The sequence below is a fragment of the Phyllobates terribilis genome, unplaced genomic scaffold (genome assembly GCF_046119375.1).
Source record: "Phyllobates terribilis strain yellow unplaced genomic scaffold, ASM4611937v1 Scaffold_9__5_contigs__length_417890890, whole genome shotgun sequence".
NCBI lineage: Eukaryota > Metazoa > Chordata > Amphibia > Anura > Dendrobatidae > Phyllobates > Phyllobates terribilis.
The window spans coordinates 382,284,064-382,312,019 of NW_027362769.1; the positions used below are offsets into that span (position 1 = coordinate 382,284,064).

Sequence of the window (27,956 nt, forward strand, 5' to 3'; positions counted from 1 at the left end):
CATAAGTGAGATCACCCTAAGCTCGACATCCTTCTCGGTGCCCCATGTACCATCAATACGCTGATCCCACACATCCCATGGTGCTTACCGATTTCATGCCTCATTGCCGGACCCTTGGGCACTGCCCAATCTTTTACCCAACAAAATGCTCAAATTAACTTTATTGTGGTTAGAGGGGGGGGGAGGCAAAAAGTCACCGGCATCCCATCTGGAGTAATACAGAAAGATTCAGACACATCATTGCACCCCTCCCTTAATTAGCTATTATTAGCTATCCCCTAATTCAGAAATTATTGCTTTCCACCTCCCAAAGGAAGGAGGATTCCCGGTAACATAACATGCGATTCAGTAGTGATTGTTCACACATTCGTAAAGTCGCTGCAGGTAATATATAGTTAAGGCATGGAGTCATGCGGTCCCCAAAAAAAATATATAATTTTTTTGGGAATATTTTTGGTTTCTAAAAACTGCATTGGCTGCTGTGCAATTGAAGTTGTGAAAAATGCAATGCAAAAAAAAAAATGTAAAAAATAATGGCACCCAGGGTCGGTCACAGTCGTGTCCAATTCACACCAATCAAGGAATTCTTTATCGATCTGGAAAAATCAGAACTTGTCCAATCCCTCATGGAGGTAAAGAATAAAAAAGAAACAATGGCTGATATTCAGTTTGTGGCCGCGGTGATATCGTCTGTATTAAATAAAAGAGAATAATAATAAAAAAGTCCCTGTTCTACTGCGCGAAGAGTGAATATTCATTTAAAGTGGCAGGCGCCAGGATTCCCTCCGCTGGATGAAGACCGCTCCAATGTATCACGTGACCACGTATAATTCCTCGCGGTCGTCCTTGCAGATTTTATAGTCGCAGTCCAGCAACTGAGACCACTGCCAGGACTTCTTGCTTCTTTCGCGAGGTGGGAGAAGAAACGCTACGCTGGAGGCTACCATGATGTGCCAGAGGCTGTGGGTGTAGTAGTAATTGGCGTTGGTTTCTGCGAAGACGTAAACTGAAATGGCGGTCAAGGCCAAGGCTATGCCAGGTAGGAGGAAAAATACCCAGCGTCTCCAGCTGGGCGGGTAACAGTGGCGACGTTTCACTCCTCGCGTTGTCTAAAATAAAATTAAAAAAAGACAAATTCTAATAAAAATATTCTAATAATATTTTGTTTATTATTATTAATAATAATCTAATAATAGTAATATTACTATTAATAAAAATATTCTAATAGACAAAATATTCTATTAGAATATTAGTATTAATAGAACAGCGTTTATTATTCGAATAATTGTATTAGAATATTTTTAATATATTAGAATATTTGTATTAGAAGATTTTTTTTATTAGATTATTTGAATATCTGTGTTATTATATTTTTATTAGAATATTTTTTATTAAGATTAGACTATTCGACTATTTGAATATTTTATTAGAATATTTGCACTGTCATTAAAATATTTGTATTAGTAGAATAATTTATTATAATATTATTCTAATATAAAAAATATCATTATTATATTAGATGATTAAAATTTGTATTAACATTTGAATATATTTATATTATTTTTTATTAGAAATGATATATATATATTTTTATATTATATATATATATAAAAATTAATACATCATAAAATAGCCATCGTTTTTCCCATAAACATAGCCCCGGACGGTAATAGGAAAAATGAATATTCTTTTTTATACCATTAAATCTTCAAAAATTGGCAAGTGAAAACAAATTATATATTTTAAAAAAAAGTTCAAAAATATCAAAAAACTGTTAAACATTAAAAAAAAAAAAGACCAACAGACAAAAAAAAAAAAAAAAAGTTTTTAGACTATGTGAGACCCTTTATTTTCATTACTACTAAGGATGGGCGGACCGGTGGAAGTTCAGGCTCTCGCCCTCTCTAATTTGGGGTGATATTTTATTATTTCAATATTTTTTTTTAGTCCTCTAGGAGACTTGAACCTGTGATCGTCTGATTGCTTGCTCTTTATACTGCAGTATAAAGGCAAAATGACGTTCTCCTATGAAGCCCGGAAAAAGGAGTAGGGTTTCGCAAAGAACTAATATGGTAGCTGCCGAGCCTTCAGTAAGCATCGGCCTGCTGCGATCACGTTGCGGGGAGCCAATGGGAGCTGGAGTGCACACTGGCAACCAAACCATTTAAATGTGGGTGTCAGTGATGGATTGTTAAAACAGCAACAAGTGGAGTATACTCTGGTTGCTGTTTTTAGAGGCAGGTAGCAGTTATGTAATACCGCCAACATATGCACACTCCGCGCCATACTTGATGATCTGACAAAGGACATGCCATTATGTCCCTACCCCCTACTGGCACTTTGGGAGGCTCATTACTGAGTGTACAGGAGCTTTTACCTCTATTTTAATAGGCCATAGGGTCACAATTATTTTGCAATTTTCTTCCGTTGGAAAAACATCTATAAAAACAAAACAACTGTCTATGGATGAAATGTGAATATTTACCCAGACAATCACCAGGAGAATTAAAGCAAACAGACAGGGGCCCAGCATGTTCCAGATCCCTCTGCGGTTAAGCTGCATAGACATTGCGATAACTAATGTACCGAGCATGAACAAGACCTGGAGGGGAAAGAAAGAAAAAAAAAAATAAAAATCAATAAAAACTGAATTTTTATTTATTTTTTAAAAATAATCATTGAGGACTCCAGAAATAAATTCTGGTTCGACGTAGCGATATCTTGTCACTTACATATTTATAGATTTTCTTCAGCCGGGCCATACACAGTATGGTCACCCAGATAGCGACGACAGAGCCGAAGAAGTCGCAGAACTGCAGGGTGTCGTAGTCCATGATGCACATGACGGTCACCCCGGGCTGGTCACAGGCGTGATAGAACTGCAAGAACAAAGCACGCTGGTCAGTAATAAAGAAAAATAAAACAACATCACCAAGAGAAGGCGGCAGTGGGGATAAAAGATGGATGAACATTTTACAAGGAGCGTAATTTTGGGATCTGAAAATAGTGGCACATGGGGTGTGGATCAACCAGGGACCTGTGATTATGGGGTGTGCTGGGTTAGAACAGCTCAGGAGCCCGAGACAGTTGGGTTATGATGTCCGCCACCCAGGGAAAGTCCAAGAACACCATCATCCATGAAAACAGAAGTTCTGCTGATTGGAAAGAATTCTGGAGCTCCGTCACCATCATAAAAAAAAAAAAAGCACTCCGCAGCTCTGTCACCTCCCTGAAAAAACCTCAGAAGCTCCATCACCTTCCCTTTGGGAATAAGAAGCTACATCACCCCGGGGTGAAAAATGCATTCAATTCCTCATCCCCGTGGATGAAAAATTCAGAAGCTCAGTCACCCAGAGGGGAACCTAGATCAATTATCACCCAAGATGGACTTGGTATCCCACCCCCAGAATCACCATCACCCATGGCAGCCCATGAACCCCAACACCTCTGTACCTACCGTAGAGAAGAACATGGTGTAGGCATAGACAGCCGCTTCCACAAAATACAGGTGATAAATTGCAACCACTATAGTTGGCACAAAAATCAGGTTACTGAGGGTCAGCAATAACGTGGCGATCAATTGCTGAGCCACCGACTGTGCGTTCTGGTCATCGGTGCAGCTCCAACCGGCCCAACCTGCCAGAAAGAGAAAATCCAGACAAAATCAGATTGTGACGGCACCGACGGGGTCCAAACTGAGAACTCAAAGAGTCTACATCACGTACGTCACCCACCAAGGTAAAAAGAGAGAGGATTTTGTGAGGGGCTGATGCTGGGGCTCTTGGACACTTTTCGGGAATTATTTTTGATGCACACTTTGGAGGTATTTGGAGCGGATTTAGTATCTATGACCCAAATGGAAATAATAAGTTGAGTGCAATGACCTTTTTTGGCATTTGGAGTGTTTTTCTGCCTGTAAGCTACTGACATATGACGTGAACGCATGGATTGAAGGTCGGCTATGGGACAAAGAGTGTGCATAGCTCAGGAGGGTGTCATGGCTGCAGGACAGGGAACGTACGTGTGCACAGCGACATAAATATGTCCAGAATTAGAACAGAACCAGAGGCAAACAGCTGGAATTTGGGCGTGGACTCTGTATTGATGTGACAAGTTATGAGCACCCCTGGCTATACCGCGGGGTAAGAGTTGCCCCATTTTAGGATAACCTTTTAGACAAATGTTCCCATCATGCAAACATTTCTGCAACTAAACATATCCACTTTTAATAATATAAATGAGCAGCCCCCCCATATATTAATCTATTATTTTATATTATTTAAATAATAATAATAATTATATATATACACACATATATCAAAGCAGGCAGAGGTCTTGAGGAACTGCAGTGCAAAGTGTATTGTAAAGATATTATTTGACAGACGCTATACACCGATATGACCAGCAGGGGGGCAGCCTGGATAAGTCCCATATTGTTGTTGCCTGTAAATTGCAGAATAAAGCGACCGCACAACAATTTTATGATCGCGCAGTTCTGCACAATTGCCTCCGAATTTCCACCCCAAAAGGGAAAACTGAATTTAATCCACAAATTTACACCAACTCATGGCCACGGTTGCGCCACTACAGGTTATCAGCTCTCACCTGCTTTGCAGCTGCAGGCGGCGTACAGATAGCCGTTCCTCCGGAGCAGCCTGCACTCCCCGTACTGTCCGCAGTCATTCAGGCAGGGGCTGAGGTACGCCGTCACTATCACCCTGGAGGCCCGCTGCTGGCACGTACTGGAGAAAAGGCAAAATAAATCAGGTTTTATATGGATCCGAAATTCAGTGTACAATGGAGGTCACATTAACGATATCTGCTGTAATCAATCTACAGGTGAGAAGGGAGAAGATCATCACATCCCCGAGGGGAAATCCTAATTATGTCCCATCACCAGGGCAATGTAATAACCCAGATAATGAACTACACCGACCCCCGACACCCACATCAGCTCAATGAGGAGCAACATAGAAACCGAGAGACATCAGAGAAGAAACACAAGACATACACTCCTCAATAATAAAAGTGCAACAACAAGATTATAACTACTATAATACTGCCCCCTATGTATAAGAATATAACTACTATAATACTGCCCCTATGTACAAGAATATAACTACTATAATACTGCCCCTATGTACAAGAATATAACTACTATAATACTGCCCCCTATGTACAAGAATATAACTACTATAATACTGCCCCTATGTACAGGAATATAACTACTATAATACTGCCCCCTATGTACAAGAATACAACTACTATAATACTGCCCCCTATGTACAAGAATATAACTACTATAATACTGCCCCTATGTACAAGAATATAACTACTATAATACTGCTCCCTATGTACAAGAATATAACTACTATAATACTGCTCCCTATGTACAAGAATATAACTACTATAATACTGCCCCTATGTACAAGAATATAACTACTATAATACTGCTCCCTATGTACAAGAATACAACTACTATAATACTGCCCCCTATGTACAAGAATATAACTACTATAATACTGCCCCTATGTACAAGAATATAACTACTATAATACTGCTCCCTATGTACAAGAATATAACTACTATAATACTGCCCCCTATGTATAAGAATATAACTACTATAATACTGCCCCTATGTACAAGAATATAACTACTATAATACTGCTCCTATATACAAGAATATAACTACTATAATACTGCCCCTATGTACAAGACTATAACTACTATAATACTGCCCCCTATGTACAAGAATATAACTACTATAATACTGCCCCCTATGTACAAGAATATAACTACTATAATACTGCCCCCTATGTACAAGAATATAACTACTATAATACTGCCCCCTATGTACAAGATTATAACTACTATAATACTGCCCCCTATGTACAAGAATATAACTACTATAATACTGCCCCCTATGTACAAGAATATAACTACTATAATACTGCCCCCTATGTACAAGAATATAACTACTATAATACTGCCCCTATGTACAAGAATATAACAACTATAATACTGCCGCCTATGTACAAGAATATAAATACTATAATACTGCCCCCTATGTACAAGAATATAACTACTATAATACTGCTCCTATGTACAAGAATATAACTACTATAATACTGCCCCTATGTACAAGAATATAACTACTATAATACTGCTCCTATGTACAAGAATATAACTACTATAATACTGCCCCTATGTACAAGAATATAACTACTATAATACTGCTCCTATGTACAAGAATATAACTACTATAATACTGCCCCTATGTACAAGAATATAACTACTATAATACTGCCCCCTATGTACAAGAATATAACTACTATAATACTGCCCCCTATGTACAAGAATATAACTACTATAATACTGCCCACTATGTACAAGAATATAACTACTATAATACTGCCCCCTATGTACAAGAATATAACTACTATAATACTGCTCCTATGTACAGGAATATAACTACTATAATACTGATCCTATGTACAAGAATATAACTACTATAATACTGCCCCCTATGTACAAGAATATAACTACTATAATACTGCTCTATTCAGAGGTCAGTATTTACCTGTCGTCTCCTGGGCACAGGATTTGCATAGAGAGATACCACCTATCGGTCACAGGGTAGGGGATGTTGTGAGTGCCACTAGTTGCTCCGTCAGACAAACTGAAGGAAAATCCCTGTGAAAAAGCTGCAAAGAAAAAAAAAAGAAAAAAAGATAAATAAAAAAATATAATATAATAAAAATAAATAAATACACACACACAATATACAGGGTGGTCCAAAAGTAGGTGGACAGAAAATAATAACATTTGAATTCGGCTGTTGCTGTAACTGGGGAACAATTTGATTCGTTAGAATTTCGAGATACTTATCTCCTGTGACTGTTCCATCAAAAAATATTGGTCCTAAAACACCAAAACTTGAAATCCCACCCCAAACATTGACACCAGGCTCATTCAGTTGTTGCTCTAATGTTAAATGCATGTTCTCATTACACTGTGTTCCAAATTATTATGCAAAAAGTGTTTAGGAGTGATAAGTGAAGAATTTTTTTGTTTGTCAGTTAAACTCATTGATGGTGATGTGTGTCAGGGCTCTTTATATCACTGTAAGCAATTGCAGACACCAGTGCTAATTAGTTTGGCAGGTGTGTCCAATGAAAGGCAAGACTACTTAAGAAGGCTGTCCCACATTATTAAGCAGCCTACATTTTCTGCCAAAATGGGAAAGAAAAAGGATGTGTCGGCTGCTGAGAAGCAACAAATTGTGGAGTGTTTAGGTCAAGGCATAACTACAATCAACATTGCCAAGACACTTCATCCTGATCATCGCACAATCAAGAAGTATGTAGCTGATTCACAGTACACATGTGTGCGTGCTGATAAGGGAAAATTGAGGACTCTTTCCTACAGGCAATTACGTCAGGTTAAAAGAGCAGCGGCAAAAAAGCCTCGTCATAGCAGCAGACAAGTTTTTGAAGCTGCTGGTGCCTCCAATGTCCCCCGAACAACAAGATGCAGGGTCCTTCAGAGGTTTGCAGCTGTGCGTAAGCCATCCTGTCGACCTCCTCTATCCACTGCACACAAGCAGAAATGGCTCCAGTGGGCCAAACAATACATGAAGACTGACTTCAAAACTGTTTTGTTCACCGATGAGTGCCGTGCAACGCTCGATGGTCCAGATGGATGGAGTGGAGGATGGCTGGTTGATGGACACCCCATGCAAACACGGCTACTGCGCTAACAAGGAGGAGGTGGAGTAATGTTTTGGGCTGGAATCATGGGGAGAGAGATTGTCGGCCCTTTTAGGATCCCTGACGGGGTAAAGATGAACTCCATAATGTATGTTGAGCTTCTCAAACAGCACTTCCTGCCATGGTTCAAGAAGAAGAACCGTGCATTCCGCAGCAAGATCATTTTCATGCATATAATGCCCCATCTCATGCTGCACATAACACATCTGCATCTCTGGCTGCTATGGGCATTAAAGGGGACAAACTTATGGTGTGGCACCCATGCTCCCCTGACCTCTACCCCATTCAGAACCTCTGGAGCATCATCAAAAGGAGTGTCTATGATGGCGGGAGGCAGTTCACATCTAAGCAACAGCTCTGGGAGGGTATTCTGTCCTCATGCAAAACAATTGACGCAGAAACCATCCAAAACCTGACAAATTCAATGGACGAGAGAGTTCAGAAGCTCCTTTCGAACAAGGGGTCCTATGTGCAAATGTAACATCACCTAGAATAAAGTTTTGAGTTGAAAACTGTTTGATTTCAGTGTGTAATAACCTGCTAATGCTTATAATTTCAAAAATGAACATTTTTTTGTTCTTTATTAAAATGAAAAGGTTGAAAACTCTGCTGTGCATAATAATTTGGAACATGCATTTTGAGTGCAGTTTGAGTTTTTTATTTCTTTAAACATATACTGTTATCATAGGCAGTCTGTACAAAAACCTTTCAATTGTACTCTAATAGTTATTTGACTGAAAAATTACAATGACTGCAATTCATATAGGTAATTTGGGAAAATCTGCGAAAATATTATTTGCATAATAATTTGGAACACAGTGTATACCAGTAAATACAATTCTGTCTGTTAATATGGCCGGAGAATGTGAAAGAAGCTTCATCACTCCACATAATGTTATCTAAAATTACTGGATTTTCTTCAAGTTCATTAAGCATAATCTCACTAATTTGCAGCCGCCTGTCTGGATCATCCTCCAATAAACCATGAATTAGATGTGGACGATCAGCTTTCCACCCAATAGATTTCAGGATTCACATGATAGAAGCTCGTGAAATTCCCAATTCCAAAGAGGCTCTTCTGTGGACTTTTTTGGACTCTGAACAAATGTTTCAGCAATAAGTTGTTTATTATCTTCTGTACAGACTGTTTTGGGTCGAGCAGTTTTTGGAGCATTAAGGATTGAGCCAGTGGCATTGAATTTGTCACGAATGCGGTAAATGGTTTGTCTCTTTGGGGCTTGAGTACACACATATATATTATATTATATATATACACATATATATTTTTTAAACACATTTATGTACTTTGCTACTATAAGGTTAGGGGCGAGTGACTGATCGTCAGGACCACACACCTGGTGGACGATCCTTTTTATCTGGTAATAATAGAACAGAGATGACGATTTGTGGCCAAATAATGATGTCAATTCTTCCACAATATATAAAAATAAACCGAGATCAGAGCCGTAGCCGCAGGTCACGTCCCGCACACCGGATCTGCGCAGCAGTGGAATGGCGGCGATCCAGCTCTACCGGTCTGGTGAGCACCAATACCTGCGCCGCAGCCACTGACTGATCTACAAATTAAAGGGCCAGTCCGGTCTTATGATACATTGTAACCAACCCGACCAGATGTTGCAAAAATCAGTAACCTCTTTAAGGCAAGAAAACTAAACAAATATCGGGTTATGTTACCTGTGTTGCAATTCTGCGTGACGTTCAGGTTAAGGACGGGTGCGGCCGGGCTCAGACACGCCACCACCGTGCTGTTCACACTGCTCCCACCTGTCTGATGGGAAGAACACAATGATGGGGGGAGTATTCAGAGTCATCACGACAACTTACAAGCCTCAAATTTTAATATTAGACAAAAATTGGGACCCTCAAGGAATAGTGGTACCCCTCCTCCTCCCACACACAAATGACACAAGCAAGGAAGCGGTGACTGCCGACATCTTGAGCAGTATGGGACCCACCGGATCTATGGGCAGCATGTCACTAGAACCAGGGAGATGCCATAAAAATACAGGGGGTTGGTTTGGGTTCTCTGAGAATTCAAGGAGTTTTAGGGACTTTATCAGAAAGTGGACAATCCCTTTAAGAGGACAAGTTATAAAAATTGAAAATTACAAAAATATTCACCTTATTCAACTGCAAATTGACAACCAGCATCCCGCCATTGTCTGTTTCCGAGTTGAGGTCAAGCAGGACCACGCTGGGCTGCTGGGGCGCCACCGGCACCGACGGACTCGTCACCGGGAGGAACCGGACAGACACCACGTCCAGATCCTCCCGGATAACGGGGTACTTGCGCAGACAGGACGTGGGGCCCTCGTTCAGCAGGGCGGGGGTGCCGGGGGTCGTCTGCGGGCCGTCTTTTAACAAGGCGGAGGTGTTAGGGGAGAACAGGTTCAGGAAAGACAGGAACGTTCTGGATCCTACGCTTCCCGGTTTACAGACTGCAAGAAAAGAAGGGGTTAAAAGTTACTAGGAAAGATGGGTAATAGTCATGGCCAGAGACCAGAGGGATCCCAGGAGTCACAGCCATTCACATACCAGGAACATAGCCGATATGCCCAATCACCCCCTCCGCCAATGATACCAGAAAGGTTCACCGATATGCCCAATCCTCCCCCAAACAATACAAGAAAAGTTCGCTGATATGCCTAATCCCCCCAATGATATCAGAAAGGTTCACAGGTATGCCTAATCCCCCCCAATGATACCTGACAGGTTGTACGCCAGCTGGAAGGACACGCTGCTGTTCAGCCACTGCGGCTTCTCCACGATGACGGTCAGCCACTTCTCCCACGGCGGAGACTGCAGGACGATCGCACAGTCCGAAACTTCACTGCAGTTCACCTCGTGGGAAGGGGAGTCCGGCTGAGCGAAAGACCCCACGGAGACCTTCAGTGGGCACCCGGTGGCATTAGACGTGCATCCAAACAGCTGTATGCGCAGCTCCTGGGTGTACTCTGGGACAAAAAGCCTGAGGAGCAAAACACAGACATGTCATTCATCAGTATCACACAGGATTAGATACACGGCTCAGCAGACAGTATCACACAGGATAGGATTAGATACACGGCTCAGCAGACAGTATCACACAGGATAGGATTAGATACACGGCTCAGCAGACAGTATCACACAAGATAGGATTAGATACACGGCTCAGCAGACAGTATCACACAAGATAGGATTAGATACACGGCTCAGCAGACAGTATCACACAGGATAGGATTAGATACACGGCTCAGCAGACAGTATCACATATGATAGGATTAGATACACGGCTCAGCAGACAGTATCACATATGATAGGATTAGATACACGGCTCAGCAGACAGTATCACACAAGATAGGATTAGATACACGGCTCAGCAGACCGTATCACACAGGATAGGATTAGATACACTGCTCAGCAGACAGTATCACATATGATAGGATTAGATACACGGCTGAGCAGACAGTATCAGTATACAGGGCTCATTGCATCTAAGCAGGCATACATAGCTGCACTCTAATCCCGGATATCTATTATCATCACATGATGGCGGATCTCGCCCTTTCCCTTGTGATCTGAGACAGCAATTGTCCTCGTCCATCACACCGAGTCTAGGTAATTACTTGTATCGGGCCGGATTCTTTATTGACTCCAGAACTTGCAGCGCGGGCGAATCCTCCTGCAGAATCGGCACGTCCACCTCTCGGAGAACAAACAGTTCTGGCTGGAAGATGTACGTGCAGGAGGTGGTGAGACCCTGGAACGACAGACAGGAACATCACTGCAAAGAAAGGACACCCCCCCACTCCACAGGAAAGCTGAATGTTCCCAACACTGCTCACAGCTGAGGTTTTGTTACAGTTGTATCCAGTCTAAACAATCCTCACACATCAGCAGCACAAATCTCTCTTGCCACCAAGAGACCCAAAAACAAAGTAAAATCAATAAAAAGAAATGTTAAAAAACAAAACAAAAACAAGAGCATAAAAGAAAACAAAAAAATACAAAAAAAACTCTAACAACAACAACTTGGTATCTTCACATGAATTGAAATTAAACACCGGAAAATTAGAAAAAAAATTGAAAGACCAGATTTGCCTTTATTTATCCAGTCCTCGCCCCTCCAACTAAAAATGCAATAAAAAAAAAAATTGAAGAAAGTGATGTTTGTACCCAAAAATAAGAAGGTCACCTCAAATTATATATATCAATATTTAAAAAAAAAATAAAATAAAAATTATTAAGACATAAATATATATATATATATATATATATATAAATAAATACATTTAAAATATATATATATATTTTTGAAATATTGATTTTTATTTTAAATATTATATGTAAAGCAAAACACTATCGCCGTAATCGGACCAACCTGGAGAATCATATTACTTGGACAATAAATGCTTTAAAAGCCAAAATGAAAAAAAAAAAAAAAAAATACATTTCCACTTTTTTTAACCATTTCACTCCACTTGGGAGGTTCCCCCCCCCCCTTTTTTTTCAGTACATTAAACTTTAAAAGTGACTGGCTTTATTAAAAGCTACAACTTGTCCCGCAAAAAAAAAAAAAAACTCTCATATGGCTATGGGTAAAGAAAGAAAAAATGTAATGGATCTTAAAAGAAGGGGAGGGGAAAAAAAAAAAGAGCAAAGTGGGGAAAAAAAAGAAGAAAAATCGCCGTGCCAGGAAGGGGTTAAAGTGAAATGGACGACGTCCTAAAAAATTCATCGACTCACCTGAATCTCAATTTTTTCGGTATCTTTGGGCAGGTGCGCAGCTACAAACCAGTCCCCGGGTGTGGGGTTGCTGATATTTAAGTATAAATTACTCTGCATAGTGTTTCGAAATGTCATTGTCTGATTGAACGAGAATGGGACACTCGTATTTGGCGCAAAGCTGGAGCCCAAGGGGTTAATCACCGGTGGGGCTCCATAACGGAAGTGTCTGGAAAATACAAGACAAGGATCCGGGTTAGAGGGGTCCTAAGTACAAGACATGGTGGCGAGATCCTGCCGGATGAGACAGACTTACACTGTGATCTCTACGTTTTCACAGCCGTTTCCTTTCCCTCTCGTGGCCTGAAGAAGCCACCGGAGCAGCACGGCGTCCGCGGGCACCTGGAACTGGAAGAGCCGCACGTTCCCGTACCAGCTGAAGAAGGACAATCGCTGGGGAGTTTGAGAAAACATCTCCGAAACATAGGAGAGATCTGTATAAACAAGAGAAACAATGCTCGTGAGACAGCGCCACCTAGTGGTTAAATTACCATGAACTACCACAACCTACAAAATGAGAAAAAAATAGGCAGAATATAAATTCATAAAGGATAATTGAAGGTCTGTGATTTGTACTGAGACGTATCCTTAGCAGGTGCAGAGACTGCAGTCGCATCCAGGCCCTGAAACCCAAGGGGGCCCAGTAGGTCCATTTGGCCCACATGAGTACACCAAACTATAAAAGACACTGGATAGTTGGGAGCCCTTTTGAAGATTTCGCATTGGGGGTCCACAGGTTTTAACAATAAAAAAAATAGAATAGATCAGCTCACCCAATCATGGAGGAACAATGCAGAGGAACTTGCCGTGCCACAAGGAAGTCAAGTCAAAAATGGAAAAAAGGGCGTCCCGGCATCAGGATCTTCATTAAAAACATTATTACAAAAATGTATTTTAAAAAAAGTCGCAAATCAGAGCTGAAATTGGCTAGCAAACGCGTTTCAGACAGGTGTCTTTAGTCATTGCACAACAACTGTCCGAAACGCGTTTGCTAGCCAATTTCAGCTCTGATTTGCGACTTTAAAAAAAAAAAAAAAAAAAAAAAAAATTTAAATACATTTTTGTAATAAAGAGTGTTTTTAATGCAGATCCGGATGCTGGAACCCCCTTTTTCCAACAAATTTTAAGTTACACCACACTCTGAATTCTTGTGTACAGCTTACAAAATGTAAGCATGTAAATAACAGAAAAAGCTATTCAATTTACAAAAAAAAATAAAAAATTTGAGAAATATCCTTAAAAGATCCAAGATCCTATCCCAATATATAGTAGGTATAATAATAATCTACTATATAATTGTCTTATCCTGTCTGTCTGTCTGTCTGTCCGTCCTGGAAATCCCGCGTCGCTCATTGGTCCGGCAGCGGCCAATCAGCGCCGCGGGATTTCTGAAAAAAAGATGGCGGCCGTTAGCGGCTCATCAGCCGGACGGAGGTCAGCGGCAATGCAGCCAGGAGATGAGCGGCGCTAGCAGCAGAACTACCCCGACTGGCGCCGCTGACCTCCATGCGGCTAACGTCGGAAGATCAGCGGCTTGGCCCGCTGATCTCCCGACAGCAAGTGTGAACGGAGGACCGGGGAGCGGCGCCGCCGGTCGGGATGCTTCTGTGGCGAGCAGCCGCTCATCTCCCGGCTTCTCGCAGCAGAAAGAGACGCACAGGCAGCGCCGCTCCCCGGTCCTCGCTAATACGGAGCCGCACAAGCAGCGCCGCTCCCGGGCCCACACTAATACGACGCTGATTGGTCGCGGTGGCCGGCCGCGACCAATCAGCGAGATGGGCGCCAAATTTTAACCCCGCTCTGCTGATTGCTCGCGACTGACGGCCGCGACCAATCAGCGATTTTGGTGCCAAATTTAAACAACGCTCTGCTGATTGCTCGCGGTCGCCGGCTGCGAACAATCAGCAGTATTGGCGCCAAATTTAAACACCGCTTCGCTGATTGATTGGTCGTGGTGGCCGGCCGCGACCAGCGATATTGGCGCCATATTTAAACACCGCTCTGCTCATTGGTCGCGGTTACCGGTCACGAATAACCAGCATTATTGCCGCCAAATTTAAACACCGCTCTGCTGATTGGTTGCGGCCGGCGGTCGCGACCAATCAGCATTATTGGTGCAAAATTTAAACCCTGCTCTACTGATTGGTCGCGACCGCCACCGCGACCAATCAGCGAGATGGGCCGCAAATCTAAACGCCGCTCTGCTGATTGGTCGCGGCCGCCGGCGACCACTACCAATCAGCGATTTTGGCGCCAAATTTAAACACCGCTCTGCTCATTGGCTCTGGCCGCCGGCCGGCCGAGACCAATCAGCGAGATTGCCGGCAAATTTAAACAATGCTCTGCTGATTGGTCGATTTTATCGCCAAATTTAAACAAGCTCTCCAGTCCTCACTAACACAGTTCGCTGATTGGTCACGAGTGGCGGCCGCAACCAATCACCGATATTGGCGCCAAATTTAAACACCGCTCTGCTGCTTGCGCCTGGTCTGCTGCATACATATTCTAGAATACCTGATGCGTTAGAATAGGGACACCATCTAGTAATAAAAATAATAATAATAGCAAATTCCTCCATTTAGAAATGTAATATAGTTCTCCTGATTTGCTAGGTCACTTACCCAACGATGCATTGAAGTAACTTAGGTATCCATGGTTACGATCACTAACAACTAACTGACACCATATGAATGGTCGTAACCATGGATATCTAAGCTACTGCAATGCCCTGTACATGGGGTAACCGACATAGCTTATTAGAAGAACTATACTACATTTCTAATTGGAGGTATTTGCTAATATTATTATACCTACTACATATTGGAATAGGATCTTGGAGATGAGAATACCCTTTTAATTCCTTTCTAGCCTATTACGTTTCTGTGGAAGCCGGACAATAATAAATAAGGCCGATATTCATCCACTCCGTAAACTGGGAGAGCTGAGCGACATGTTATTAACCTTGTTGGAGAAGTAGCAAAAAAAAAATAAAAATAAAAATATAATAATAATAAATATATATATATATATATATATATATATATATATATATATATATATATATATATATATATATATAGTACAGACCAAAAGTTTGGACACACCTTCTCATTTAAAGATTTTTCTGTATTTTCATGACTATGAAAATTGTACATTCACACTGAAGGCATCAAAACTATGAATCAACACATGTGGAATTATATACTTAACAAAAAAAAAAAAAAAAAAAAATTATATATATATATATATATACACATATATATACATACATACACACACATAGATGTTTTAAGCGTCATATTCATCTCTCTGAAAACAATGGGAAATGGAGAAAACAAAAATAATAAATACATTTTATAATACCTTATTCCTAGGCAGAGGTCTAATCACTTAAAATGTATAGGCCCGAAGCCTACTACGAAGGCACTCTAATGACAACATTGGAAGTGTTACTATGAAGACCATGTGTGGATCCATATTATTAAAAAGCTTGAAACACCATGTTATATACAGATATAATGACTGGTGGATTTTATAATTGGGTCGCTACGGGAGTTATAATGACCGCCATATATATATATATATATATATATATATATATATATATATATATATATATATATATATATATATTTTTAATGGAGGAAATGGTCTGTAATTACAGGAGAATCGTCTGATTAATCATTTACAGGAGACATAAGTCATTACAGCGGCTGAGTCAGGGACGGTGAAGATGCAGGACGGGTTCGTCCGGACACAGAAGGAATGGCAAAGACGAGAAATGATCAGACTCGGAGTTGTGATTGGGTTTTCTAGAGTTATCTAGAATTGTCACTGGTCATTATGTCCATGAAATAAGACTGAATGAATAATGGTAGTTAGTGTACATTAACAGTACAAAATCTAGGCCCGAAGCCTGAGGCTGCACTACTGAGAGGTTCTGATGATCTCATGGAGACCTTGAGCGGATTGCAGTCGCCATCTACATCAATGTCTCCACCTACTTACACAGCTATTCAAGCCAGATGATGGATATATTGATATGAATGTGGATATTCAAGGTCTCCATGACATCATTGCACCTGGCAGCAACAAAAAGGGAAACTATTGTCATTGGAACATGGCAGTAGTGCAGCCTCAGGCTTTGGGCCTGTGAATTTTAGAGATAACATGTCAACAAAGTATGTTAGATGGGTCAATGAGGTGTATTTGTTACTGGGAAAAGCTGGTGACATTTACAGCTTCCCTGCTGTGTTGTCAGAGAGAAAGATGATGATGAGACACAATGTCTTCATAATTTAAGATCCATCTTCAGATTTAGTAAAACCTTTCATGACTTTGGCCCCAATTCAGGGATGATTCTGCTTTAAAATTAAGATTTGTGTAATCCAAGTCAGACCGGTTGCTAGGGACACACAATCCGATTAAGACCTTAGTGATCCAAGTCAGACCGGTTACTAGGGACACACAATCCGATTAAGACCTTAATGATCCAAGTCAGACCGGTTACTAGGGACACACAATCCGATTAAGACCTTAGTAATATATGTCAGACCGGTTACTAGGGACACACAATCCGATTAAGACCTTAGTGATCCAAGTCAGACCGGTTACTAGGGACACACAATCCGATTAAGACCTTAGTGATCCAAGTCAGACCGGTTACTAGGGACACACAATCCGATTAAGACCTTAGTAATCCAAGTCAGACCGGTTACTAGGGACACACAATCCGATTAAGACCTTAGTAATCCAAGTCAGACCGGTTACTAGGGACACACAATCCGATTAAGACCTTAGTAATATAAGTCAGACCGGTTACAAGGGACACACAATCCGATTAAGACCTTAGTAATATAAGTCAGACCGGTTACTAGGGACACATAATCCGATTAAGACCTTAGTAATATAAGTCAGACCGGTTACTAGGGACACACAATCCGATTAAGACCTTAGTGATCCAAGTCAGACCGGTTACTAGGGACACACAATCCGATTAAGACCTTAGTGATCCAAGTCAGACCGGTTACTAGGGACACACAATCCGATTAAGACCTTAGTAATACAAGTCAGACCGGTTGTAGGGCCACACAATCCGATTAAGACCTTAGTAATCCAAGTCAGACCGGTTACTAGGGACACACAATCCGATTAAGACCTTAGTGATCTAAGTCAGACCGGTTACTAGGGACACACTATCCGATTAAGACCTTAGTAATCCAAGTCAGACCGGTTACTAGGAAAAAACGACTTGACAAGATAGGTTGTTAAGCAGATGTTTAACCACTTAAATGCCTTTGTCATTCTTTGACAGTGGCATTTACAAGGTTCGATGTGGCGCAGGAGTCTGTTCTGATACCCATGACTTTGTGTGTGATGCGATTATGGGATAGCGGTAGGTTGCCATGGCAGCCAAGGAACTTATAATAATAATTTTAGTTTTATAGCGCCAACATATTCCGCAGCACTTTACAAATTTTAGGGTGGACTTATACAAACATACAGAATAAGCATATCTCATATCGAAAGGAGTGAGGGGCCTGCTCGCAAGCTTACAGTCTATGAGGAAATGGGGGAGACACAAAAGGTAAAATGTACACATATTGTATAATGCAGCCTTGATATACTATATAGGATAAATAATAATACATGGACTGGTCGCCAGCCAGTATGTGTGCAGTCCTGACCGAGGCTATTATGTGCATGGTTGGTATGAGCCCGAAGTTGAAGAAGCTTTTAATATGGGGGAAAACTGGGACGGACAGAGTGTGTTTAGGCGATACGCCAGTCTAAAGAAATGGGTTTTTAGGGTCCGCTTGAAACTGTGGGTATTGGGAATTAATCGAACTGTCCTGGGTAGTGCATTCCATAGAATTGGCGCAGCACGTGAGAAATCTTGGAGACGGGAGTGGGAAGTTCAGATTATGGAGGATTTAAGTTTTAAGTCATTTGCAGAAAGGAGGGCACGTGTAGGGTGGTAGACTGAGACAAGGGAGGAGATGTAGGGGGGGTACTGAAGCATGGAGCGCTTTGTGGGTAAGCGTGATAAGTTTAAATTGAACTCTATACTGGATGGGTAACCAATGCAATGACTGGCACAGGGAAGAGGCATCGGTGTAGCGGTTGGCGAGGAATATGATCCTGGCTGCTGCGTTAAGGACGGATTGGAGAGGGGAGAGTTTAGTAAGAGGGAGCCCGATAAGTAGAGAGTTGCAGTAGTCCAGACGAGAATGAATAAGAGCGACAGTAAGAGTTTTTGCCGAGTCAAAGGTGAGAAACGTCCTGATTCTTGAGATGTTTTTGAGGTGTAGATGACATGAACGAGCGAGTGATTTGATGTGAGGAGTGAAGGAAAGATCTGAATCAAAAATGACCCCAAGACAGCGGGCTTGTAGCTGGGGAGTAATGGTTGAGCCACAAACAGAAATGGCAATATCGGGCACAGGTAGGTTAGTGGAGGGAGGAAATACGAGTAGTTCAGTTTTTGACAGATTCAGTTTTAGATAGAGGGAGGACATAATGTTAGACACAGCAGAAAGACAATCACTGGTCTTTTGTAGTAATGCAGGGGTGATGTCCGGAGCAGAGGTGTATAATTGGGTGTCATCAGCATAGAGATGGTACTGAAAACCGAATCTGCTGATTGTTTGTCCAATAGGAGCGGTGTATAAGGATAAAAGAAGGGGGCCTAGGACTGATCCTTGAGGAACCCCGACAATAAGGGGAAGGAGAGAGGAGGAGGAGCCGGCAAAAGACACAGAGAAGGAGCGGTCAGAGAGATAGGAGGAGAACCAGGAGAGAACAGTGTCCTTGAGGCCTATAGAGCGGAGCATAGTGAGGAGGAGCTGGTGATCCACAGTGTCGAATGCTGCCGAGAGATCCAGGAGAATCAGCAGGGACCATTAGATTTAGCTGTTAGTAAATCATTAGAGACTTTAGTGAGGGCAGTTTCAGTAGAATGTAAAGAGTGGAAACCAGATTGTAAAGGGTCAAGAAGAGAGTTGTCTGAGATAGCGGATTAGACGGGAATGGACCAGGCGTTCCAAGAGTTTAGAGATATAGGGAAGATTGGAAACAGGTCTGTAGTTGGCCGTGCAGTTCTGGTCAAGGGATGTTTTTTTAAGTAATGGATGTATGCTGGCGTGTTTAAAAGAAGAGGGAAAGATACTGGATGAGAGGGAGAGGTTGGAAATTTTAGTTAGGTGAGTGGTGACAGCTGGAGCAAGGGACTGAAGGAGATGTGAGGGAATAGGGTCACTGGTGCAGGTGGTAGGGCGAGAAGATGCAAGGAGTCTGATCACTTCATCTTCCGTGACTGGTTCGAAATCAGAAAGTGAGCAAGATACAATGTGGCGAGGGAGAGCATGCAAAACGTTTGGGGATTGGGAGAAAATTTCCTGACGGATATGGTCAATTTTTTCTTTGAAATAATTGGCCAGATCGTAAGCGCTGAGGTCGGTGATCGGGGCCTGTGCTGTTTGATTGAGGAGAATGAAACGTGTCAAAGAGTCGTTTACGATTATTGGAAAGTGAGATGATGAGGTTGTTAAAGTAGGTTTGTTTGGAGAGGTGGAGGGCAGAGTTATATGTTTTCAGCATAAATTTATAATGGAGGAAATCTTCGGGCAGATTTGATTTTCTCCACAGCCGTTCAGCACACCTGGAGCAAAGCTGGAGAAGACGTGTTTGAGGAGTGTGCCAGGGTTGTTGCCGTCTATGCCGAATTGTTCTTTGTGTAGGAGGTGCGGCTTCATCCAGGGCGCATAGCATTATTTCGTTATAATGCTTCAATGCAGAGTCGGGACATGAGAGGGAGGAGATTGGGGCCAATGATGATTGCAACTTTTTCATAAATTTCTGGGTGTTAATGGCGCGTATATTTCTATAAGTGTGGAAAGTGTGGGGGGGGGGGGGGGTGTCTTGAGTAGAGTCACAGTTCTTGACCGAGAATGAAAGAAGATTATGGTCAGAGAGAGGAAGAGGAGAGTTAGTAAAGTCATGTACTGAGCAAAGCCGGGAGAAGATCAGGCCCAATGTGTTCCCGTCCTCATGTGTAGGAGAATTAGCAAGCTGTGAAAGGCCGAAGGAGGAGGTTAGTGATAAAAGGTGAGCGGCAGATGGGGAAAGAGGATCGCCAATTGGGATGTTAAAATCTCCCATGATTATCGTGGGGATGTCGCAGGATAGAAAGTTTGGAAGCCAGGCAGCAAAGTGATCCAGGAACTGACGGGAGGGACCTGGAGGGCGATAGACAACCGCCACTCGCAGGGCGAAGGGCCGGTAGAGTCTGACTGTGTGGGCCTCAAAAGAAGGGAAGATAAGGGAGGGTACTGGGGGGATAACCTGAAAAGTACATTTTGTTAATAGAAGCAGACCAACACCTCCACCTGATCTGTTGTCAGGTCTCGGAGTATGAGAGAAGTGTAGGTCACCATAGGAGAGAGCTGCAGCGGCGGTGGTGTCCGACTGCTGGATCCAGGTTTCAGTGAGAGCCAGAAGGTTGAGGGAATTAGAGAGGAAAAAGTCATGGATGTAAGAGAGTTTATTACATGCTGAGCGCGCTTTCCAAAGGGCACAGTTGAATGAGACAGAAGATATGCAGGGAATATTAATGAGATTAGCAGGGTTTCTGAATTTAACAGGGAAAGAGTTAGTGTTATTATTACTGGAGGGTCCTCGATTAGGAGAAATATCACCTGCGACTAAGAGAAGAAAGATACAGAGAGTGAGCAGATGGTTGAGTGATTTGTGAGAGCGTTTCCTGTGTTGTATGGTGGGAATGAATGGATCTGTGTGGTATAACATTGTGAAGAGAGCATGACAGCTGTACATAGGAGAAGAGAGGAGTGAGGGGTTAATATGGATGAAGTGTGCCAAATTTGTGGGAGAACGGTGAATGTGGATGATTGTAGCAGCCAGAATATAAATTGCACAGATACAAATGGTGAATACTGTTTGCCAAAAAGATGAACTGGAAGCAAGTTTGTTTAATTGTCTTGCATGTCTTACCTGTGTCCTGCCCTGTCCAACTGCCATTTTCTAACTGCCGCGGCACTTTGATAAATTCACCTTCATCTTTCTACTTTTATAAAGACCAGCTTATGGCTGGGCTTCAGAGGAGATCGTCAAATTCCACGACATACTGCAATTTTGGAGTATTGCAGCACATTATACAAAAGATGAAACAATCACAGAGAGACTTAAAAAAAAAAAAAGTGATTTGGAAAAAAAAAATTTAAATAAATATTAAAAAAAAAAATAAAAAAATGATTACGGTGTAATATATTTTAAATTTAAACATTATATGTTCCTTAAAATGGTACCAATAAAAAAAAAATACAACTAAAATCCACAAAAATAAATATAAATAGAACTCATTACGCTCCCTTGATGGAAAAAGGAAAACATTATGGGTAACAAATCTCAGAAAATGGCGACTTTCCCCCCCAAATTTAAAAAAATTGTAAATACTAAAGTATGCGTATTTTGGAAATTTAGGGAAAAAAATGTCACCAATTTCTGACACCTGTAACGTATGATAAAGTGAATAGTGTGACTAAACTACAACTCGTCCTGCTAAAAACAAGCCCTCATAAGACGACAGAAAATAATAATAAAAAAAGTTATGTCTCTTGAAAAAATAAGCAGAAAAAAAAACAACAAAACGCAATAAAGAAAAAAAAAAATTGACCTTATAAAATCAGACTGGTTGCTAGGGAAACACTACCCGACGACCTCTATTTAAATGTCTCAGGTTGTTAAGCAGTTTATCCATAGCAACCAAACTGTCAAACAGGACAAAGCTGGACTGTACCATTGATGACAACAATGTAGGGGTGAGCCACCCTAAAAGTGAAAATTAAGAGGAACATCCCTTTAAATCAACTCTACTGGCAGAAATTCATGTTCAATGCCATCTTCGTCTTGGTCCGCTCCCTTTTTACTGGGCCGACCGGGCATACAGCGAATTATGGATGCCATTGTCAACTTTTACACCCCAGATAGCAGTTTTCTGTTTACATAGTTATGCCAGGAATGGGTGATTAACCATGACGGTGCTCTACGCCCCAGGGTGTGGTGCCTGCCTGTCGCTACATGTCGCGGCAAATTTCTGTCATCCGAGGCCTCAAAATCGACAGAAAAACCGGTTACAAGTCACATTCGGCCTCAGGTGACCAAAATATATAGAAAAGGCATCCATCATACAAAAAAAAAAAAAAAAGTATATGGGGAATTGCCAGTTATGCAATTTCCTTTAATACCAGTGAAGCGTCATGGAACTTCGGATGTGTTTTTTTTTCCCCTCTACATATCCTTGGGTCACTTCACACCTGCAATTTTCACAGGTGACCCACAATGACCCCGGGGTGCGTCATGGTGGCGTCACTAGTAAAACAATGGCGGCGGGGTGGGGGATGTTTACTGCGGATACTCAGCTAACAATCATGTGATAGGAAAAGCAGAAAAAAAAAAACTAGTTTTCCCCAGAGAATTCAGGATCATTTGCAACTGAAACAATGGAAAACAGGACCTGTAAACAAGCAAACAAACAAAAGCTAATACTTGTCTGGCATGTCACAGTGAGGGTGTACATATTTATTATCAATATTTAGACTTTTTTTTATATATATCTTTGTTGAGATTATTGGAGGGGTCACATGCATTTTCATTGCATTTCCCCTTTAAATATTAAAGGTCTCATGTATCAAATAATCCTGTTGTCCATGGCAACCAGAGGCCACATTTTGCATATGAAGGGCTATAAGCTAAACTCCGATTGGTTGCTAGACAATATGAATACCATAATTTAAAAGGGACCCTTCCTATTTACAGATTCACTTTAATGGGGTTGTCGAAAAAGGTACAAAGCTTGCCCATATACCCTTTTAGAATATATTGATGTCAAACCCCAGCTTTGGACTTCCAACTCATGCTGTGCGATGTTCTGGGTGGACAATTCCTTTAAGAAATGCGTCGCACTATGTGATGACATTTACTAGTTACATCGATACAGGAGCGGGGGCCGAATAGGGCCAAAGGCGGCTTGTGTCATCGTTGCGTAACACCCTCCTTATTCTTGTGACTGAGCCTTGCCAAATCCCCATGACACACAATGTAATCAGGATGTAAGACTAATCCTTATATGCACTTTGCCCAATCAAGGAATTTAAAGGGAAAGTGACCCAACAGGTGGCACAGGGTTAATGCCCTTAAGGAAAACATGATCAACTTGCCTTTAAACGGTACTGGTATCTGCTTATGCCAGAGAAGGACTAGAGTATAAATTATGGCAGAAAATAACATAAAAGGTGTACTACCCCTTTAAGGCTCCTGCTATTTCGATATCCTGGAAATTCCTCTAATCTGGCATGTATATATCAATGGGCAGAACAGTGCCGGGCTACCCATATCGGACCGCAGGGTTACCGGACTTCCAGCAATGGTACGTCAGACAGTCCTCTCAGACGATGTCCCTTTAAATAATAGTTAGGACGGGCACAGCTGGTGACTGCAGGGCAGAGGAGCTGAGTGCCAGGGATAACAGATAATTACTGTAATGTACCGTAATAAACAAATGAAGTATACATAGCGCCCGGGGGCATCAGCACCACTGATCAGACACATCTGAATATTAGGCAAATGAAGAATAAGGAGAGGCTGTGCCCGCGGGCAAAACGGTGCCAACTCTGCTCTGTGCAATGCCTGGCCGGAGAAAGCTACGCTCCAGGGGCGAGTCACAGACTTCAGGAGAGATGTGAGCACCACTACCCACTGCCCTGCCACAACAGTAGGCACCAGGGATGCCCAATGCCCAGGGTTCACCATGTGCCACCTATCAGTGCTCCACAAGTCTATGCCCACCGCCTGCACAAGTGCAGTCTCTCCATAAAAGTCACAGACGATGCCAATGCAACTGGTACTAGTGTGAAGTGCCACCTAAAACTAGAAAGCAATGTATCAACCCATAAAGAAGCCCCTGCAGCGCAAGCAGGACTGCCCAGATACAATGGAAGGCAACATAACACCCCACAATGGGGGAAGAGGTGATGGGGTACAAGCTCCAACTTCTACATAAAGTGGCCCACAGATTGGCCACTGCGAACGCAGGGGAGAGCTGCCAAGCTACAATACTGGGGTTGGCAGGTAGTGGGTAGGAACTCAATGGGCATTTGAGTACTTAGTATGGGGAATAGAGACTGGGGGAACATGGGGTACAGAAGAGGGGTGTAGGGAATCACGGGCAAATGGGGTGGAAGCAAGACATCATAAGACCTATGGAACTTCATGGCTGGCACCTGGGGGGCAATTCTGTACATACCCTGAGTAGTGCTGGCACCTCAAGGGCACTTCTGTATATACCATGAGTAGTGCTGGCGCCTGGGGGTCATATTATTATAAAACTTATGGACTTACATGACTGGCACCTTGGAGGGGTTGGTATTTCTGTACTTAACTGGAGTAGAAGAGGCACCTGAGTGACCTAGTATCATAAGACTTGTAGAAGGATATAGCTGGCACCTGAGTGACCTAGTATCATAAGACTTGTAGAATGATATAGCTGGCACCTGGGGGGCACAGTATCATAAGACTTGTAGAAGGATATAGCTGGCACCTGGGGGGCACAGTATCATAAGACTTGTAGAAGGATATAGCAGGCACCTGGGGGGCACAGTATCGTAAGACTTGTAGAAGGATATAGCTGGCACCTGGGGGGGGCACAGTATCATAAGACTTGTAGAAGGATATAGCTGCCACCTGGGGGGCACAGTATCATAAGACTTGTAGAATGATATAGCTGCCACCTGGGGGGCACAGTATCATAAGACTTGTAGAAGGATATAGCTGCCACCTGGGGGGGCACAGTATCATAAGACTTGTAGAAGGATATAGCTGCCACCTGGGGGGCACAGTATCATAAGACTTGTAGAAGGATATAGCTGGCACCTGGGGGGGGCACAGTATCATAAGACTTGTAGAAGGATATAGCTGGCACCTGGGGGGGCACAGTATCATAAGACTTGTAGAAGGATATAGCTGCCACCTGGGGGGCACAGTATCATAAGACTTGTAGAAGGATATAGCTGGCACCTGGGGGGGGCACAGTATCATAAGACTTGTAGAAGGATATAGCTGGCACCGGGGGGGCACAGTATCATAAGACTTGTAGAAGGATATAGCTGGCACCTGGGGGGGGCACAGTATCATAAGACTTGTAGAAGGATATAGCTGGCACCGGGGGGGGGGGCACAGTATCATAAGACTTGTAGAAGGATATAGCTGGCACCTGGGGGGCACAGTATCATAAGACTTGTAGAAGGATATAGCTGCCACCTGGGGGGCATAGTATCATAAGACTTGTAGAAGGATATAGCTGCCACCTGGGGGGCACAGTATCATAAGACTTGTAGAAGGATATAGCTGCCACCTGGGGGGCATAGTATCATAAGACTTGTAGAAGGATATAGCTGGCACCTGGGGGGGGCACAGTATCATAAGACTTGTAGAAGGATATAGCTGGCACCTGGGGGGGCACAGTATCATAAGACTTGTAGAAGGATATAGCTGGCACCTGGGGGGGGCACAGTATCATAAGACTTGTAGAAGGATATAGCTGGCACCTGGGGGGGGCACAGTATCATAAGACTTGTAGAAGGATATAGCTGGCACCGGGGGGGCACAGTATCATAAGACTTGTAGAAGGATATAGCTGGCACCTGGGGGGGCACAGTATCATAAGACTTGTAGAAGGATATAGCTGGCACCGGGGGGGGGCACAGTATCATAAGACTTGTAGAAGGATATAGCTGGCACCTGGGGGGCACAGTATCATAAGACTTGTAGAAGGATATAGCTGCCACCTGGGGGGCATAGTATCATAAGACTTGTAGAAGGATATAGCTGCCACCTGGGGGGCACAGTATCATAAGACTTGTAGAAGGATATAGCTGCCACCTGGGGGGCATAGTATCATAAGACTTGTAGAAGGATATAGCTGCCACCTGGGGGGCACAGTATCATAAGACTTGTAGAAGGATATAGCTGGCACCTGGGGGGGGGCACAGTATCATAAGACTTGTAGAAGGATATAGCTGGCACCGGGGGGGGGGGGGGGGGGGCACAGTATCATAAGACTTGTAGAAGGATATAGCTGGCACCTGGGGGGGGGGGGGGGCACAGTATCATAAGACTTGCAATTTTATACTTTTCTGGAGTAGAGCTGGCAGAACCTGGGGTAGTGGGGTGCATGGTATCAAAAGACTTATGGAAGGACATGGGGGGCACAGTATAAGACTATGGAGGGCTGGCACCTGGGGGGGGCATAGTATAAGACTATGGAGGGGCACAGATAGCACCTGTATGGGGGCACAGTATAGGACATATGGAGGGCTGGCACCTGGGGGGCACAGTATAAGACTATGGAGGGGCACAGCTGGCACAATATAGGACTATGGAGGGGCACAGCTGGCACCTGTATGGGGGCAATTCCGCACTCACCCTGAGTAGAGCTGGCACCTGGGGGGCACAGTATAAGACTACGGAGGGGCACAGATAGCACCTGTATGGGGGCACAGTATAGGACTATGGAGGGGCACAGCTGGCACCTGTATGGGTATTGGGGCAATTCCGCACTAACCCTGAGTAGAGCTGGCACCTGGGGGGCACAGGACCCCCAGGGAGACCAGCAGCAGTAGCAGTCGGGGGGTCCACATCCTGGATCAGCTCAGCAGACACTTCCTTCCCTCTCCTGCCACCATCATGGCGCAGCAAAGTCCTCCCAGGCCGCACAGTCAGCGCATCCCGGTACACACATGTTCAGACACGGCGATCAGGCCGCACACAGCTGAGGTTGCGGCACACTGCGTCCTACCCTGAGCGCTGCCGCCCGCAGAATAAGGAGCAAACACTGCGAGACGAGACAGGACCGGCCCGGAGGGGCGGAGCTACAGCGAGGGCAGGGGGCGGGGCGCCGCGCTGATACAATGTTGTATCAATATCCTGCGTTCCAAACCACGCCCCCAAACAATGCCTGCCCCTCCCCCCGGAGCTCTGAGCCCGCCCTCTCCAGGAAGTGCCTGGCGCTGGCGTTACGCTCAGCAGCTGGGGGTCTCCTCGGCCACCTGCAATTAGGAGGACGATGCTTTAGCCCACTGAGCTCACGTAGTGGCCGTTCTCGGTACTGCAGCTCAGCTCCTACTGCTAAAAATCAGTCCTAAGGACCGGTCATCAATATATAAGTCCTGGACAATCCCTTTAAAGGGTGTTTTCACCATCTTCAAATATGGCCAGTGTTACATAGTTCTTCCACAAACAAGCACTTTTGAAATTTCCTGCTTCTTAAACTTTGCAGCCGTTCTTGAGCTATTAACACTTTTCTTTTGTTTAGACCTTGTTGCCTAGGAG

At 43.1% G+C, this 27,956-nt stretch overlaps 1 protein-coding gene across 2 annotated transcripts; it reads right to left on the bottom strand.

Annotated features, from left to right (window-relative positions):
• Positions 1–143: 143 nt before the first annotated feature.
• On the bottom strand, positions 144–27,541 carry PGAP6 (post-GPI attachment to proteins 6). Of its 2 annotated transcripts, none has more exons than XM_073648531.1 (13): positions 27,424–27,541; positions 12,811–12,988; positions 12,516–12,723; positions 11,396–11,529; positions 10,496–10,758; positions 9,912–10,228; positions 9,465–9,558; positions 6,581–6,704; positions 4,606–4,742; positions 3,458–3,636; positions 2,733–2,879; positions 2,486–2,602; positions 144–1,109 (listed from the first exon to the last, which is right to left on the bottom strand). In XM_073648531.1, the coding sequence occupies exons 2-13, from the start codon at positions 12,966–12,968 to the stop codon at positions 813–815; spliced, it is 2,175 nt and encodes a 724-aa protein (XP_073504632.1). In that variant the 5' UTR covers positions 12,969–12,988; positions 27,424–27,541; the 3' UTR covers positions 144–812. The 2 variants fall into 2 exon arrangements, with proteins under 2 accessions (XP_073504632.1, XP_073504631.1); XM_073648530.1 differs by having other exon boundaries at positions 27,190–27,521.
• Positions 27,542–27,956: the final 415 nt, after the last annotated feature.

What these genes read in the sequence shown, in the direction of transcription:
- PGAP6 (XM_073648530.1), bottom strand. Translation starts at nt 27,265, where the DNA reads ATGTGGACCCCCCGACTGCTACTGCTGCTGGTCTCCCTGGGGGTCCTG. An exon ending in CTGTGCCCAGGAGACGACAG is followed by an intron (nt 4,743 to 6,580) that starts GTAAATACTGAC and finishes CCTTTTCTCCAG; the next exon opens with TACGTGCCAGCAGCGGGCCT. An exon ending in TTCTCCTGGTGATTGTCTGG is followed by an intron (nt 1,110 to 2,485) that starts GTAAATATTCAC and finishes ATTTTATTTTAG; the next exon opens with ACAACGCGAGGAGTGAAACG.